The sequence below is a fragment of the Crinia signifera genome, chromosome 5 (genome assembly GCF_055691185.1).
Source record: "Crinia signifera chromosome 5, ASM5569118v1, whole genome shotgun sequence".
In the NCBI taxonomy this organism is placed as follows: Eukaryota; Metazoa; Chordata; class Amphibia; order Anura; family Myobatrachidae; genus Crinia; species Crinia signifera.
In genome coordinates this window covers 281,670,123-281,689,282 of record NC_139221.1, presented here as the reverse complement: position 1 = coordinate 281,689,282, position 19,160 = coordinate 281,670,123, and the positions used below count along the sequence as shown (strand labels likewise).

The window sequence follows — 19,160 nt, the reverse complement described above, 5'->3', positions numbered from 1 at the left end:
AGGGAAGGCTGTACTGTTCCAAATCACTTCAGCAGAGCGCAGGCATCCTACAAATTACCTTTATTGAAGGAGACTAGACAGACATATCCAGGCGTTCCGCTCTGTGAGCTGCAGGGGGGTGCAACGCAAATCCCTGCTACATGTACAGCTACCAAGGGACTGATGTAGAGATGAACTCAGGTCTGTTACAGAGTATATCTTGTGTGCTGCTGCTCTGCCCAAGTGCATGAACTAAGGGGCTAATTCAGACTTAACTGCACATTGTGCGTTTAGACATATACTTTGTACCTAGTATAGAGCACATTTATGAAACAGCTCTGAAGCCAGGTGTGCCGATAGGGGTGGTCCTGATGCAGAGATGCAGGTAACTCGTCACACAGGTGAGTATATACATATAGCTCTGTGCACACAATGTGCAAACTATTTTGCCTGACTTGCATTCAACTCTACTTCAGCCCATTGTGTGGTTGAAAATAGTGGGGGTTGTCCATATGGGTGCAGGATCCTGACAGCCAGTATACGGACAACCAAATCCTGACTGTTTAACTGCCCGACAGTTAAGATCCTGACCAACATGAGTTACTCTCCCACCTGGGTGTCCACGAGAGGGAGATCAGAACCTGTGGTGAACACAGTGAGCTTGCAATGTGCCCCCCCCCCCTTCCTTCCTGGAGCACTGGCGTCTGGGATTGCGATGTCAGTATACTGAGTGTCTGGATCAATCATACAACACGCCCATATGTGGATTATCACATCCATTTTATAACACTGCTCTGAACATGTTGGCTGCAATCATGAAGCTATGCGGTTTATTTTCCTTAATACACATTGTTCAAAGGTGGACTGACTTGGATTTCTCTATCAGTGTTGCTACTTCCTGAAGACCTCTCAGTCACAGTCAGTGGCACCCTGCCCGGCATCCTATCTGGGTGACTCCAGCACTCTGCTCATACAACTCTTCTGTGTCTGACAGTGATGCTAATATCGGGGGAGGTACACTGCAGAAGGCTTCCTCATACACTTGTTTTATTGTTCAATTATGTGCACGACTGTGTAGGCAGGTATGAAATATATATCCAGCCTATATTCTGCAAACTCCAAACCTCTGTGTCGCATATAAAGCCCCACGTCTTTTCTCACTCCGAGTTTATAATCTCTGTCCTAGGCAGATCCTTCCTTTTCACTTCTACATCTATGTTATCTACCTTGTATGTTCCTGCTCTATGTAAGCTACAGGGGTGTAACTCCTAGAGGCAGAGGAGATACCTGCCTCCCTATCCAGCAGCACCTGTGTGGTTCACAGAGGAATTCAAGTGTTTCCGTTGCTCTTCCTGCAGAGCTCTATGGTGCGCCTCTTGCTGCCGCAGAGTTAATCAGCTCTATCGCAGGGTCATACTACGTAATACAAACAGAGCTGCGCTCATCGTTGTGGCGATCAGGACATTCATGCTTGTTTGTCGCAACAACTTTGGCGGCGTGGAATCGACATGCTGCAATATGGCAGGTCAATGTGTTTCTGGGCGGGATGTATTAATATACATCGCCGCCATACTGCCGCGGTGTCAGCGCATATCTACTAACATATGCGGCTGGCATTGCGGTGCTGGGACGGAGGCCCCCACGATACCTGTAATGTGGTTTGCGGGGGTCTCTGTCACCTCCTTGGCTATGCGGTGTCGGAACAGCACGGAAGCCAGGTAGGGAGTCTGAGGCGGACAGCGGGCAGCGACAGAAGCCCATAGGCTTCGATAGGGTATCGACACCCAAAGGTGGGGATACCCTGCCCTGCGGTGACGCGGCGGCAGGGTTTTAGTACATATGAAAATGCAGTAAAACGGGGGTTTTACCGCATTTTCGGCTTAGTACATCCCACCCTCTATGAGCTGCGGGAGCAAATTAGAGGCATGCGTGTGGCAACAAGATCGCAACAATCACCCCGATTGATGCAGCAACAATGAGTGTGGCTACATCTGTACCAGCAATAGGGGTCAGGATGGCCCTTGTCTGGTACTGCTCAGCCTGTGCTGCTGTGCTGCAGTTAATGATGGTATACCCGCCACTGCTGCTGGACAGTGAGACTGATTCTGCATGCTGCAGATGGCAGAATAATTGCATAGCTGGAGTCTTGCCAATTCACGGTGGGCTCCAGTCCCTATAGACTGTCTGAGAGCGATATCTATAAAATAACATAAGTAGTGTGTTTGTGTGGGGGGCACCAAACTCCAAAGTTCCTCTAGGCGACTGGGCTGTACTTATGCCCCTGGTATGCTGTGCTTCCCCCACTGTACTGCGCTGCAGCACCTTACAGACAATAATAGCATAAATAATAACCTCAGCTCTTTTATATTTGTCCACTACGCATGCCCGAGTGTCTAGATCTGTGACAGTAAATTATGGTGAATATTCAAATGTGAAAAACAGTATTTCCAAAGTATTGTGTGTCATACAACAGCACACCCACAGTATATTACACCACAACACTGCTGTTTATTAGACATAATAAGCAGGAGCAATACAGGTCACACCGTATAACGTATAATACCTTTCTATGAGGCGAGTATTCATCAACGGTGCTGCAAAAGAATCAAAAGGCACAGTTAGTGCTTTCATATTGCTAAATAATGTATCTGGCTCTATAATAGCACATTAGAACTGGGCTCGCCCTATCTCCAAACTGCACTATTGGTTAAATACTGTGAACACTGGAACGGTGGCAGAACTGAGAGTACATACGTTTGTATAGGACTGCAGGAGGGGCATGTTATTACTCATTTATAATTGGCTTATAAATAAGGGGCAACGTGACATTCCTTTGCCGAGGGCCCACAATGCATTAAGGACAGCCTTGCATGCACCCTGTCTAGTGTACATCCATGTTATTCCCCAAGCTGCCTCAGTCCTACAATATATAAACACTGTCTTTACAGCTCACAGTGAACACCGACTCCCTCTCTCCTATAATGTATTGCGGTCGTGACTTTCCTCAGTCCTGCTTCAGCTGTCACACCAGTAACAGCCAACCAAGCATTGCGATGCTGACAGAGAATTTGCTACAATAACACTTACTGGCGACGATGGATGCGCAGCACTTTTTGGAATTCTTTTAATTCTTTTTCTAAGATGGGAAATTCATACACATCATCCAACACATACCGATAGAGAGTCTGTAAAACACACAGAAGAAACATCAAGCCTCATTTGTAATGTTCTGCATTCCTCATCAGTGGGTACTGAGTAATTTCAAAGGACAGAATGCAGCGCTGAAATATATTACGTGACGGGCCGGGCTCATAGGACCATGCAATGTAGAGTGCTCCCTTTCTTACCCTTCCCTGTAATAACTCCACAATTGCTTACCACCAAGTGTATCCCCCTCAGCAAAAGTGCATTTCTATGTATTCATTCCATTATTTATTACTCTCTTTATAAAACCATCCAACCTATAACCTCCGTTTTCTCTGTTTTAGCTGGATTAATAAGGAGTGAGCGGCATATTTAACCAGCCATGTACAATTACGGCAGCATAATAAATGACGTGCTAGAACAGCTGAATTTCACATTTAATGAAATGATCCTGATCTAATTTTTTTTTCGTCGATTCTTTGTTCCTGCAGACAAATGATTTTACCCCGAGCCACAGAGCAGATGCAGCCTGTGCAATAGTGGGGGGAAATACTGCTTTAGGAAACAAGCCATGCTAATGGACGATGCTATATAGGGCAAATAGTCTACAGTCATAGTTTTAAAAAGGATCCTAGACCATAAATGGACATTTTAAAATTAGACGTTGGATTATGATTTCCCGGGACGCGCTTGGTCTGACACACAACATCCTCGCGCTGCATGGAGCTGCTTTATGTCAATTCTATAAAAAAATAGGCTTTGTCGTCTGCACATTTTTGTGAGCAGTTTATTCCAAAATATTTCTGCTTCTGCTGTTCTAGGGATAAACGGTTAATATGCGTCTATGTGCTTTTGCTGCATTGTGCTGTTACCAATACAAGTTACTGTACTGGTAGCCTGAAACAGTGCCTGGAAATCAGGCTTATAATAAATCCCCACATCTTTATTAAAATGGTGGGAATGAGCCTGCAACTGACAATGCATACGATTTATTAAAGTGGCGCTGTTGGCTGAAAAGCGCATTAACAGCCGATAGGTGTGACAGGCCTGTGTACCTGACACTTAACGACACTGTGAAGGAAACTTGGCTGACTGATCGTGTTAGATATAACATCCCTGTGCTCAGCTTGCCGACGGTCAGAATTCAGACAGTGGAAACTTAATATTCAAAATTGCAATGGTTTTGCCAAGTATTTTAACCGTAACCTATCCATCACACAGCCTGACCCCTATACTTACCATCATGATTTTGAGTGTTGGGATTCCGGTACTGGGATTCTAACCATGGGGATGCTCAACACCACGAAAGGGATTGGGAGAAGGCCGGACCATCTCCCTACAGTGACTAGTGCTGATTTGAAGATCTCTGTGCGTGATTCCATGTATGACACACAGCAAATGGTGCAGGGATCAGCTGCTGCACTCGTGCAGAGGCAATGGAAATGGCACTGCTGGAATGGTACAGACTCTGGAATGCCGGACTGGCATTCTCAGTGGCTGTCCCCATGTGTGTTACAGCTGTCACACAGCAAAATGTGCAGTAGGGGTCGCTGCAGGTAGCTGGTCCAGTCTGATATGGTGCTCTGGAGTCCAGGCCTTTCCAACTGTTACATAATCCCGCCAGGATATTGACTACATGACCTCCCCATGTACGCATTAATTACTAGTGGATTTATTGGCCCATAGTCAATGTGGCCGGTGAGGGGGTAAAACGGCCGGGATCGCCGAAAACAAGCGATCCTTGCTGTTCAACCACTTTGCCGGCCGCTCACCATATTCAACGTTCCGGGGAAATCCTCGCTGTCACAGGACATTGAGGATTTCCCTACACAGCGAGGCTTGTGGCTAATGTAGGGAGCAGTCAGTCTCGCTGTTTTAGCGGCCAAATACGCCGATTCCCCCTCGCTCCAAAAACGGAGGGAGGGGGAATCGGCGTATGCAGGGGGGTCAGTTGAATACTGACACTGCAAGCTGTGACAGCGAGCAGGCAGCGCTGCTCGCTGTCACAGCTCGCAGAAAGCATTGAACATATCCCATTAACTCACCATTCTTCATCTCTGCGTAGTATATGTAGTATCCCCCTAAATATGCAGTATCCTCCAGTTTGACACAATATAATCATTTCACACTTCAAAATAAAATCTTTCTGCAACGCTTCATAAAACAGCGCAGCTCCTAATCCATACTTTTCCACCATGTGTCTGTAAGCGAGAAGCCTAGTTCTTATTTATCCCCTTGAGAATGACTACAGTGTGAGCCCCCCACATATTATTCAGCAGTCTGACATTGCTGCGTGTATTTTGCAGGAAGGCCTGTGCAGAATTCTTCACTTACCTTCAGAAACAACTTGGAATGCTCATCGTCGTGTAGCCAGTCTTTGTACAGAGCGGTCCACTGGGATGCAAGAAGCAAGACCTTCCTCTTTGTGCACAGGGCCTCTGGGCTGTCTGCCTTGCCGTCATATTTCTTGGCACAATAGGTAATTTCAGGTCAAGGCACAACAAGAAAACATTTTGTGATTTAAAAGAACAACCCATTACAGAGAGACGAGGAGAATATCATGCTGCAAATCCAGAGCTAATTAAGTGACTCTTCTCTGCTTCCACGCATCAATCTCCTCTCTCTGTGACGGCCTGTCACCACAAACCAGGCAGGACACAAATATCCTGCAAATTGCTTGTACTTGAGAACATGCAGGGTAAATTAGGGAACGCCAGTGAGACGCACGCAAATCTGCATCTCAGCTAGTGGCGTAGTTTTCCCATTTGTTTTCATTTTTGGGTGCAATAACATACAGTAAGAGCGATTTGTCTTTGTCAGTTATTGTTACGCTACCTGAATGGGCATTACAAATCATATTGTACTAGAACGCTCCTCTGTTAAACCTGCACACAGATATTTAAACATATTGGGGTAACTTTAGTAAAGCTTACAAAAAATGAAAAGGTTATGTTGCCCATAGCAACATATAGCATTGGATGGAAAAACAGTGGATGATGTGGCTTTCCCCTGCTAGCCGTCTGGATCCTAGCATTATCTCTAAGATTGTAAATATAGGTTCTGTGGCTTCCAGCAAATACAGACACTCTGCATTCAAACCAGAATCAGTTATCTGTCTGTCTGTCCCAGTGGCTGCTACTACACCTCTTCCCAATCTGCCCTGGAATTGTCCGAACTCAGCTGAAACCGTCCCTTTCCGTTGTTCCTATAATATGTAAATGTGATCATTTTATAAAATAGTAAGTAACTAGGGCCCTGCATTACAAAAACACATTCCCCAGAAATCTGGAATGTTTTCTTAATCCATTGTACAGTCTGTCAGAAACGTTTATAAGGATCCACCTTCGATCGCTCCCATACATTATGATGATGGATTGTCTCTCAGATATTTTATGTGGCGCGGAAACTTACAATGCCAGCAGAGACACGTTTTTATTTAACTCCCACTTAAAAAGAAACACTTCAGGTAACATGTTTATCAAGGGCTGTGCGCAGGCTTCTGTCTGATCTAGTAATGTGCCGATTGCTGGATTAGCAATATTCTCTGCCCCGGAGCTCTCCGCCTCTTATTGTCAGGACATGAACGTGGCACATGGGTGAAGAGTTGGAATGCATTAAATTCCCTTAGGCAGAGAAAGAAAACAATTAATCCGAGACCTGTCACAACAGAAGAAATGTGCAGTAAAACGCGCGCTTTCTTCTGCGTGCCATCCGCTTGTCTCCTCGCTCATAATCACGGGATGTTCAACCAGAAGTATGGGGGTGTCCGAGTTATTGGATTTGAGAAAAGGTTTCAGGCATGTGTCTCAGGCATGTCCTATCTCCTAAAAGTATTTCTAAAATGTGAAAGTATTTACAAAATGTGATTTCTGGCTGTCAAAGAAAATTATATTATAGGTGCAACACCAATTTTCCTGCACCTCTTTTAATCCAGACACATCAGGTACCAGGGGAAAGTTAGGCTGCAGGGAAAGTTAGGCTACAGGAGGCTGCAGGAGGACTCAATTAGGCTGCGGGATAGTTTGGTTAGTCCCTGGGGTAGTTAGGCTGTGGGAGAATTCGGTGCTGTTGGGGAGAGTTAGGCTGTGGGAGGATTAGGTGTTGTGGTGGTAAGTTAGGGCTCAGATAGGCTGCGGGAGGGTTTGGTTAGTCCGTGGGGTAGTTAGGCTGTGGGTGAAGTTAGGCTGCAGGAGGGCTCAGGTAGGCTGCAGGAGTGCTTGGTTAGGCTGTGGGGGGGAAGTCAGGCTGCCGGGAGAGTTAGGCTGCAGGAGGGCTCAGGTACAGTCGGCTACAGGATTGCTTGGTTAGGCTGTGGGGTAGTTAGGCTGTGGGGGGGAAGTCAGGATGTCGAGGAGAGTTAGGCTGCAGGAGGGCTCAGGTAGGCTGCAGGAGGGCTTGATTAGGCTGTGGGAGGGATTCAGGGTGTGGGAGATTAGGGGTTAGGTAGTCGGGGTGGTAGGGAAAGCTGTTGGGATGTACCACTGATAACCCGGCATAGGGTATAATCCGGCACAGTGCTGGAACTAAGGTTGCCGCATTATCGATGTTCTACCTGTAGAACTATGTATGCTTTAGCTTATGTTTTTTATTCTTTTAGCAGATTAATAATGACAAATGGACGCTTAACAACACATATGGGCTAGAGTTAGAGTGGAAAAACAGCAGGAATAACGCAATGCATGCAAATCCAGCAATGGTTATTTACAGACTGAAGGCTGTATGGAAAAGGGGGATTTTGGGTTGTTTGGTTGTGTCTATTTAGGGGCAATATTAGTGTACTCTATGACTTTTTTAGTGTTACAATTATGGGCGTAGCTATGGTTTTGTGGCTTCAAATAGTGCAGTGGTCAGCATTTGTTTCCAGAACACCCCAGGGATAAAAGTTTATGTATAAATGTAAAAAACAAAAACAAAAAAATATACAGATTAATAATTGTCTTTACAGTAAATGACTAAATGGACATCTGGTCATATTAATGTTCATATAAGGGGAAAGTAATATTTTATGTGGATTCCAGATGTATCAGATTAATTCATTAAGTGGAGATAAACACTTAATGAAAATGATTACTCTTAATATTATGTTTCACTTGATTAATGAGCACAGACACCTGCACATGTTACATATACAATAGATCTCTTCTATGCACAACCTAATACCCCAATAACCCCGCCCCTTTCCCTACAACATCAGCAGCGTAGTATTGGTCAGGGACCGTTGCGATAAGATCCCAATGGGAATGGTGCTTGGTTACTACAACTGCGATATCCATGAGTACATACTGATATTACTAGCCCCATGGATGTATCACAGCAGAAATAGGGTAATGTGCATGTATATGTGTTTCCTGAATACGTGCGCTAATACTCTATTGTGTTGCTACAGTGCTAAACAAACAACAATACTAAAAGCAGATGACAAGCTTCCCATAATGTAGATGATTTTATGCCATTCTATTAGGCCATATTATGCATTCAGAACGATATTGCTGGGTGGAAACCTTCAGGGGAATGGCACAATGCTGACTTAGCATCTCAAACAGCCAATCCTATAAATCAGCAATGCTTTATCTTCTTCAGATGGGCAGCTACCACACTACAGAGTAATGTGGCAGCTCTGTGCCCCTCGCAGCAATTTACCAGATGCCATTTGCTTTTAATGTTAGGCATCTGTTTCTCATTCTTTCAGAATCAAGGCCATGACTGTTCCGGGTAATTAAGGATATTGTCTGAGCAGTGCTTGGCACAAGTCGTCTGTTGTCATGAAGACCGTGTATGTCAGGAGGAAGTCATCCAGGAGGGTATCTGCAGAAAACACAAACAAGAAACCGCTAGGTGAGGGAACGGGTCTCAGAGAACCGGCTTTGTCACTGCAACACTATTCATGAACATGCCCAAAGGGAACATCCTATAATGCCCAGAGACTTAATAATGAGAAATATACTGAATTATTCAGTCAACAGCTCCTGATTTTGGCAGGGGTTAGTGTCTGTGCAGTGCAATGAAACTATTAATTAGCACTCAAGTCTATTTTATTACCCGTAATAACGATGACTAGTTCATGATCTTCTGTGCAAGCTCCTGAATATCAAAATACTGGAAGCACAAAAAGACCAGAGAATGGCAATTAAAGTGAACTACACTCAAAAGAGGCAGCCATTTTGTTCCCTGAACCAATATTCATGAGAATGGACATTACCAATTAATTAGGAAAAGTATTATCCCTGAGGCATGAAATGAAAGGATGAATATTACGTCAGGCCACAAAATGGCTGCCTCCAGTGTGTGTAGGTGATGGGTCTAACAGATGCTCTCCATTGGCTTTTGAATAAATAAAATTGTGTATAGGAAGTTAAGAAACATCATGGTTGAGGGGCGTGGCCACGGCGTGCGTGAGTGAGTGAGCGTGTCCATACCTCCCCATGCCGGCTGCATGAAAAATGAGCTCCCTTTCCTCCTCGTGAGTTTATAGCCTGTGGAGGACTTTATCGCCCGAAATTGGTGCTTCCTGGCCGTGAGAGAGGGAGTGCTGTGCCTCCCTGCCTGCGGTCCCCTTTCCCGAGAGCGGCGCGTGAGTGGAGGACGGCTACAGAGGCTGACGCTGTGACGCGGCGGGGGTGAGAGACCCGACGTCACTAGCCTGCGACACGGCTGCCGGGGACGCACCGAGCCGCGCACGTGGACGTGCCGGCTCCTTGGCAGAAACCGGGAACCAGCAGAGATCCGTCGGCGGCCCCCTACATCGCAAGCGTTGTGCCTGGCGGTGACGTGTGGCAGACGCAGCCGGGGCACAAACGCCAATAATATAGCTGCAGCGGCTGCCTGGCCAGAGTGAAAGAGCTGGGCGCTTGTGGCCCAGAGTGGCAGACTGAGCCCAAGCGGTGGCAGACTGAGCCTAGCTTCCTGTGTGAGAGGCAGGTGCTGGGCAGTGGAAGAGAGTCTGCCTTACACTGAAACGTTTCTGGACTCAGTGTACAAGTATTTCCCCACAAGTGGAGAAAAACCATCCGTCCTACACGGCCTTGAGGAAGCTGCTGACCTCTGGGTGAGAGACAGAGGCCAGAGCTGGAAACAGAATACAGCTTGCATAAGGGCTTCGACTAGAGCTGCTGCAGAATTCTCAACAGTACTTCTGAGGGGAAGTCCTCCCGGCCGCAGTGAACTGTGATCAATTACCGGAGCAGAAGCGTCGGTGGGAAAAACCACACCAGCAGTGAGTACATTTACATGACATTTATAGCATTGTGGTATACTGCCTGTGGAAGAGGTGTCCAACAATATTGTGTTGGGAGCAGGCTGGTTTAACAGTGTGGATTACAATCATAACTATGGGGAAAACTGGCCAAAATACAGCGGCAGCAAGATTGGAGAGATTTGCCAGAGCTCAGTCCCAAGCCGGCCCTAGTTCACAACCGGCTACCCCCTTGACAACACCGGTTAAGAGTAGCACCTCTCAGCTACCCCCAGAAGTCACGCTGGCGCAAGTATTAGAAGCAGTGAATAACTGTGAGACTCGCCTTGGAGACCAACTAAGCCAAGTTCAATCAGACATAGTATTACTAAGAAATGATGTGCAGAAAACTTGCGAAAGGGTTACTGAAGTAGAAAACCGAGTGTCGACTTTAGAGGACACTGTTACACCTCTTCACTTACAGGTCAAATCTATGTCAGGCCAAATTACGGACATTCGCCTGAAATTATCCGATATGGAGGGGCGCCTCAGACGGAACAACGTCCGCTTTATCGGGTTTGAGGAGAGGGCGGAGGGTAATGAGCCAGAAAAATTTCTTGAAAGCTGGCTAACTCAAATGTTTGGCAGTAATGCCTTTTCTGCTCAGTTTGCCGTAGAACGGGCTCATCGCATCCCAGGTCGCCCACCAATACCAGGAGGTCCGCCACGAACTTTGATAGCAAAAATTCTTCATTTCAAAGATAGAGACAGTATTCTCCGGTTGGCCAGGGACAAAACGGACTGTCTGTATAATGGGAAAAAAATTGCCACATTCCCTGATTTCCCGCTAGACGTCCAGAAAGAGAGGGCGAAATACAAGGACATCAAGATAAGGCTGAGAGAGCTCGGCCTGAGTTACTCGATGCTCTATCCATCTAAACTGAGAATAGTGGCAGAAGGTGGCACAAAATTCTTTGTTTCCCCAGCAGATGCAGCCAGATGGCTGGATGAGAACCACCCAGGAAGAAAACAAGTGTTGGCTTAAATAATCTTGTCTTGGGGCACTGAATCAAGACTATGTTGGTTGTTTCTTTCTGTCTGCTTTCATATTTGGTCCTATTTAAATCTAGGGAAAATTCGTTGTATTGGTGAGCGTAGTCTTCAAAAGGGAGGGGAGAGTGAGTTGGAACCATGATGTTGTGCTATATGCTTTTGATCCCGTTCCCTGTCCTTTGTGAAGAAAAAGGCAAAAGAGGGAAAAGGAAAAGCAAAGAAAATGAGATAAAAGAGGAGTAGAGGAGGGAAGGAAAGGGAAAATAAAATAAAAAAAAAATAATAAATATATAAAAGAGAAATAAAAAAAAAAGAAAAAAAAAAAAAAAAGAAAAAGGAATAAAAAAAAAAAAATATATTTACAAAATGCAGTACGGGCTGGGGAGGGGGGGGATTGGGCTCACTCTAGTGGTCATTAGTTATTTGCTCCACAGGGGTTAGTTTAGGGGGGAATAAGAAATAGGGGGTTTACGTAAGGGAAAAGGTATGCCTAACGGGTTGGGTCATACAGGGTGGGGGAGGGGGGATGGGTGTGATGTTTGTATTTGTCTGTTAGTTAGTATGTCCTTAGTCTGCTCTAGAAGTTCTCCCTTCTGGAAGGTAAAGTCTGGTGTGTCCCGAGGGCTCCCTGATGCCAAGGATTATATGTACAACTACATAACGTATGGTTAAGTTTTTGACGTGGAACGTCAGAGGGATCAATGGGAGAGTTAAAAGAGCCTTGGTACTAAAACAATGCAAAAATCTAGATGCAGATATCATATGTCTTCAAGAAACGCATCTCAGGGGAGATAGGTTGCTCTCGCTAAGACGCCCGTGGATTGGGCAGGCCTACCATTCTTCTTTTACATCGATGGCAAGGGGGGTCTCTCTACTATTTAGGAAGTCTTTGGTGTTTGAACCCGGGGTAGTTAAGATAGACCCGGGGGGGAAATATATTTTTATTGAGTGTGGCATTAACCATTGTAGAATCTGCATTTTGACTGTCTATATTCCCCCTCCCTTTTCATACGAGGTCATTAAAGAGGCGGTAGAATTTTCCGCCAGGTTCCCAGATAGCCAGGTGATTTGCTTAGGGGACTTCAACAAGGTTTTGGACCCACAGTTAGACAGATGGAGAAGATCAGAGGAGGAGGCGGTAAAAGAAGGTTATAGATTCTCCCAATTCATGAGAGAGATTGGGTGGTGGGATCCTTGGAGATTAAAATATCCCAATCGCCAACAATACTCTTGTTTTTCGTCTTCATTTAAAGCGTTCTCTAGGATAGACTTAATATTTGTAACTGAGGGTCTTCTGAATAAAATTTCCCATATTGAGTATAAAGGCTGAGGAATATCGGACCATTCACCTGTGACGATGCAGATGGACTTCGAGTGTGAGGTGGGGTATAAATATTGGAAATTGCAGCCTTTTTGGTTGGAACAAATGGGCGACCATGAAGAACTGGAGGCAATTATGCAGGAATTTTTTGAGATTAACAGTGGGTCCTCTCCGGGGATAGTTGTCTGGGATGCCTTCAAGGCCTTTATAAGGGGTGCCATGATCAAGAAAATCGCCTTCTTAAAGAAAAAGCATAGGGTTAGGGCAAATGAACTGGAGACAGTAATGGGGAATTTGGAGAATAAATATTTAAAATCCAATCTTGATGTAGACGAAGCGGCCTGGTTGCAAGCCCAAAAAGAATGGCTGGAGTACCTACAAGATATTACTTGTCGCAGATTGAGCTATGGGGCTCATCAGTGGTACTCCAGCGCAGACAGGGCAGGTAAATGGTTGGCAATACTGGCGAAACAAGATCACCCATCAAATATTATACCCCAAATTACACTAGAAACGGGCGAGACGATCTCAGAGACACCTAAGATTGCACAGGCCTTTGTGACTCACCTGGGTAAAGTGTATGAATCCCAAATCAACAAGGGGAGTGAAGCAATTGGGGAGTATTTGGAATCGATTGATATGCCTAGGCTTTCACGGGAACAGAGAGAATCTCTAGACGCCCCTATAGAGTTAGCTGAGATCATGGAGGCTATTAAATCCTTGCCCACCAATAAAGCCCCGGGTCTAGATGGCATCCCGGGTGAAGTTTATCAGCGCTATGTTAAAACAATGGGCCCACAATTGTTGGTCCTTTTTCGGGCAATGGAGGTAGAGGGGAACATCCCCCCCTCTATGTCGGAAGCCTCGATCGTTATGATCCCTAAGAGCGGGAAGGACCCTTCTCAGATTGATTCTTATCGGCCAATTTCTCTAATATCGTCAGACGCAAAGATCTACGCTAAGGTTCTGGTGAACCGGTTGAGTAAAGTAATTGAGAAGATTATACATCCTGATCAAACGGGATTCATGGCTGGGAAATCTACCATGATCAATCTGAGAAGGGTCTTCTCTTATATTCAAATAGCAAGGTGTAGGAAGGCAAGGGTGGCAGTGGCATCATTTGATGCAAATAAAGCCTTCGATTCCATCGAATGGGATTACTTGTGGGCGGTTTTGAGGACCTTTGGTTTTGGGAATCGGTTTATAGGGCGGATTTCACTACTATACAAGAATCCACATGCTAGATTATCGATAAATGGGTTTACATCCCCGCTGTTCCCTCTTTTTAGGGGGACCAGACAGGGATGTCCCCTCTCTCCCCTTCTGTTTGCAGTAGCGGTCGAACCCTTGGCCTGCATACTAAGAACGCAACTAGGAGGAGGTAGACATGGAGCAGGGTATGGCTTGAACATGGTGTCTTTATATGCCGATGATTTGCTAGTGGGAGTAGAGAACCCGGAGGAGGATATCCCTAGAATTATTGAGAGTATGAGGGAGTTTGGGTTATTCTCAGGTCTCACAATTAATTGGGGGAAATCCCACCTGTTGAATGTGGGGGAGAATGAGCTAGGAGGTTCAGTGGGCTCCCCTCTGCGTCCCACTGACAGGTTCAGATACCTGGGTGTGTGGGTCTCGGAGGTTCCGTTGGATTATATTCGGGACAACCTCGCGCCACTTATACAAGATATCAAGGTTAAATGTCGTTGCTGGTTAAAACTTCCCATATCCCAGATCGGCAGGGTAAATTTGATAAAGATGTCGATTCTGCCCAGGTTAATTTATGTATTTCAACAATCTCCAGTTTACATAAAAGATGATTATTTCAAAAAGATTAATGGTATCCTATCCTCTTTTATTTGGCATGAAAAGCGCCCTCGAATCAGGATGGATACTTTGTGCAGAGACAGGGATAGGGGTGGACTCGCGGTTCCGAACCTTAGGGTATACTATATGGCTGCTCAGTTGGTCCATCTGTGTGCTTGGGTTCGGGACGGCGAAGCCACGGTGGAGATCGCCGCTTTAATTAGGTGTAGTGAACCTGATACGGGCCCACTTCAGTGGTTGCTATCGATGGATCTGCGAGGGCACCCTCCACCTATCTTGATGCAAGCAGTTAAAGTGTGGAGATGGGTGCACAAGTTAATTAATTTTGAGGGTGTGGACCCCGACTCTTCTATATTTTTCTTGAATGAATTGACGGAATTAAAAAAGCAACAGGGTATGGCGATATGGGGGAAATATGAGGTGACAAGGATCGAGCAATTCTTCAGAAATGGCAATATTAAATCTTTTGAAGAAATTCGGGAGGAATATAATCTGCCCAGACATATGTTTTTTAGATTTCTTCAGGTCAGAAGCGCACTACAGCAGGTCGGGGACATATCTGTAAATGTTATAGAATCACCCTGCAAAAAATTCATTAAGCAATTGAGCGGTGGCGGGAAGAGATTGTCCAGAATATATGGCTTCCTGAGGTCATACACCCAGGTCGATGAATTGCAAGTCCTAAGGGACAAATGGGCCGCAGATCTCCAGCAGGGGATGGAGTTAGTCTGGGATAGGGCATTAGCAGTACCAGGGAGGGCTACTACATCTATCCGAATCCAGCAAGTGCAATTTAATATTCTCCATAGGAGCTACCTGACCCCGGTCAGATTAAAAAGAATTGCAGGAACCCATGACGATAGATGTCCCAAATGTAGGGTGGAAATAGGATCCTTTTGGCATCTATTATGGGATTGCAAGGTTATCAAGGAGTTTTGGAAGAGGGTGGAGAATATACTGGTGACTACGGGGGTCCCTCGAGGGGCACTAACTACGAGAAGTATGGTAATGGGTGTGTGGGAGCAGGATGACCCAAACGATGACTGGAAGGAATTGGTGGTTAATTTATCAGCAATAGCGAAAGTCGTAATTGCCAGGCAATGGATGGCCTCCTCGGGTCCGAATGTCACCGAATGGGTGAATCTGGTCAATAGCACTTGTGAGCATGAAAGATTTGTCTATGCCTCCAGAGGGGCCTTGGTTAAATACGGGAAAATTTGGGGAAGATGGAGAAAATCAAGGTTATTTAAAATAGATGCCCGGAATAATAATGAAAACTAAAATAGAAGTACAAGGGACATTTTTTATACTTTAGTTACTACATGTAGCACAGAGGGTGTATAGGGCATGGTCGGGAATAAATACCGACTAAATAAATGGGTCATAAATAGGGGAAAAGTGATAGGTGGGATTCCTATAAAATTCACAGGGAAAAGAATAAGAGATAGTGGTAATTCAACTGTGTCGACACGGTGTTTAGCTTAAATGAGGGGGGCAAGGGGGAGGGGGGGAGGTTTAATAGGTAAGACACCACTGGGTTTCACAAACAAACACAGTACGAAGAAGCAAGTCCTAACAGGTGTGATGCCCACACATCTTTTTGTACTTTGTGGGCCTGACTTGCGAGTAAGAATTGCACAGATTGCACTTTATTTTTAATTTACATATATTTTTTTTTTTGTTTTTTTTTTTTTTTGTTTTTTTGTTCCTTGAAACGGATATTGAACAAGGGCATAAGTCACCTAGTAATCTTAGTTTGAACCAGGTAACTATACTATATAAACGAAGAAGAAATTAAATAAAAAACTGGTCGGTAGGGGAAGGCTCGAGGGATCGCTCCAGATAATGAATTTACTATAAGATTTGATTCAACAGAATCTAATAAGGAAGAAAGGTCAAGGGTGAACGGGTAGGGCTAGAGAGGACAGACTATGTGTGTGGGGTATGTCTTGGGGGGCTGGGGGAGGGGGGGTTTTTGTATTATGTATTGTGATTTCTCTTTTTATGTTATTCGTAATATATTGCTGTACATACTGAAATGTGTTTATAACCATTTGTCGATATTGTGATGAACAACGTGAGACTTGTACGGCTTCTGTCAGCCAGTTTTTCTAAAAATATGAAATCAAAAAACAATAAATAAAGACTTAATTAAAAAAAAAAAGAAACATCATGGTTGCATAAGGAAGCGGCAATGGAGCCTTCACAGCTGTCACCTTTAACATGTGATTTACTATCACCATACATTTCTAAACATCATAGTATGCTGTGTCACAAAAAAAAAAACATCCCGTTTATTTAAGGCAGGTTTTAAAAATGATAAATAAAAATAATTATAATAATAATTTTAAAATAAAATGTGTACAGTGGTTGTATGTTCATGTTTACATTTAATGCACATTGCAAGCAGGTGGATAAACTGCGTGTGTGCATACCGTGTGCGTGTGTGTGTGTGTGTGTGTGTGTGTGTGTTGTGTGCTTAATACTCCCATTGTGATTTCATATTTCTGATGTCTCTGAATAAAATGTTTATTTCCCTCCCTAAAATCGTTTCCCTAGCTTGCTATCTCGGATGTGGTTGCCATTAAGGACAGGACATACAGAGAGTGAGTTCATTTGCCCTTTATTAATACAGAATGTCATGTTCTATTTTGAGGATCTTTGTCAAGATCTGGCTTAATACTAAATGGGCACAGAACAACTCTGCAATCTGAGGCTTTCAGTCGCGTGTCTGAGGAGACCATGAAGCTTTTACCGCTCACTGGGATGCAACACCACACATATCTGATGCCTGTCTCTCTGGCAGGCCGAAGACACCAAAACATAACTCTGTTTAATAGCAATGAAAGGGCTAGTAACTAAAACACACCCCTGCTGTTCCTGCACACAGCCTGAACTCCAGTGATTGCTTTCATTTCCCTCTGTACGTCGCAGCATGAGATTCAGCAACATCTCGGAACGTGCTGCTTATTTGCAGTCACTGGTGGTTCTGCATCCACAGTTATTATACTACAGTATATGCAGGCCACAATGCAGAGCTGCAGTCAATCAGTAGAACAGAAAGTCCAGTATGCAATATTTATTAAGCAGAGTATTAATAATTCAGCTCCATGGCAAAGATATGAAAAATATTTCTTGTTTTATATTCTACGGACAGCAAACATCTAAGGTAATCCATACACAGTAGATAGATAAAACGGCACTGCATGATTACAGTTCAACAGCAAAATGTCTATTTACACTATGTGCACATGGCTGCCGGTGGGGCTCATGGTGATATGTTATGTAAAGACTTTAAACATAGAGTTTCATTTTTTCATTGCCCAATTCCTATATAAAATTTCTATATATAAAAGGCTACCACCTCCTTACCTCTGAGGTAAAGTACCGCCAGCGACCACTAGATGGACCAAATGACTCCTTAACGAAAAGTAAAAGCAAACATCTGTTTTAATGGATATGGAGAGAGGGCGCTGTGACAGATTTGAAGTAGGAGCATGTAGGGACTAAGCCATCCTTCCGGGCTTTTAAATAGTGATATATATATATATATATATATAATGCTTCAAAAGCTAGTCTGCTACCTTGTGATTGCCTCTGTGTTTGTGCATGTGTGAGAGAAAGATGTCGTTTCACTCGCTGCCAACAGATGGCAGTGTTTCGGAGACACACAATCAGATTGATATACACTACCATTCAAAAGATTGAGGAATAACTACATAGGTGTATAGAGGCCCATTTCCAGTAACCATCACTTCAGTGGTACATTGTCTTTGCTCATCGCATTAGAAGACTAATAGATGATTAGAAAACCTTGTGGAATTATGTTAGCACAGTTGAAAATTGGTTTGCTTGTTAGAGAAGCTATAAAACTTGTCTTCCTTTGAGCTAGTTGAGTATCTTGAGCATCACATTTGTGGGTTCGATTATACTCTCAAAATGGGCAGAAAGAGAGAACTTTCATGTGAAACAGTCTATCCTTGTTCTATGAAATGAAGGCTATTCCATGCAAGCAATTGCCAAGAAACTGAACTGAACATTTCATACAACGGTGTGTACTACTGCCTTAAGAGAACAGTACAAATAGGCTCTAACCAGAGTAGAAAGATAAATAGGAGGCTCCGATGTACAACTGAGCAAGAAGACAAGTAAATTCGAGTCTCTAGTTTTTAGAAATAGACATCTCACAGGTCCTCAACTTCAGCTTCATTAAATGGTACCTGCAAAATGCCAACGTCTACAGTGCACAATGTAAACAAATGTTATTCGACACTGGCAGCAAGCATATAGATCAACACTATTGTATTGACATCAGTACTTTGCAGGTTCACTACATCCCCTGAATACTGCAGACATCCTTCTTGGCAAATGGTCCCCAAGTTCTGGGACAACAGCAGGTGGTATATTTTGCCATTCTGCCTTAAGTACAGTGACGAAGTGTGACAGTGAAGAAGGTAGAGTCAGCCTAAAAAGCACCCAATTCCCAGAGGTTCTCAATTCCCAGAGGTTGTAGACTCCAAGCAAGCCAGGCCATCTGGTTACCAGACTTTCTGTAAAACCAGCTGAAACAGCCGCACAGCATAACGCTACCACCTCCATGCTTTACTGTAGGTACTGTAGGTTTCAAATGTTCTCTTGGCAATCACTAGACCCAAACACATCCATCCA

At 44.4% G+C, this 19,160-nt stretch overlaps 1 protein-coding gene across 1 annotated transcript in view; it reads right to left on the bottom strand.

Annotated features, from left to right (window-relative positions):
* The window catches only part of RAPGEF5 (Rap guanine nucleotide exchange factor 5), a 265,810-nt gene that overhangs the window by 30,909 nt on the left and 215,741 nt on the right, over positions 1-19,160 (bottom strand). Inside the window, exons 12-15 of the mRNA XM_083189111.1 lie at positions 8,850-8,928; positions 5,458-5,602; positions 3,067-3,164; positions 2,543-2,573 (exon numbers count right to left, since the gene is read on the bottom strand). Coding sequence (XP_083045237.1) covers positions 2,543-2,573; positions 3,067-3,164; positions 5,458-5,602; positions 8,850-8,928 — 353 coding nt within the window. The remainder of the gene's footprint in view (positions 1-2,542; positions 2,574-3,066; positions 3,165-5,457; positions 5,603-8,849; positions 8,929-19,160) is intronic.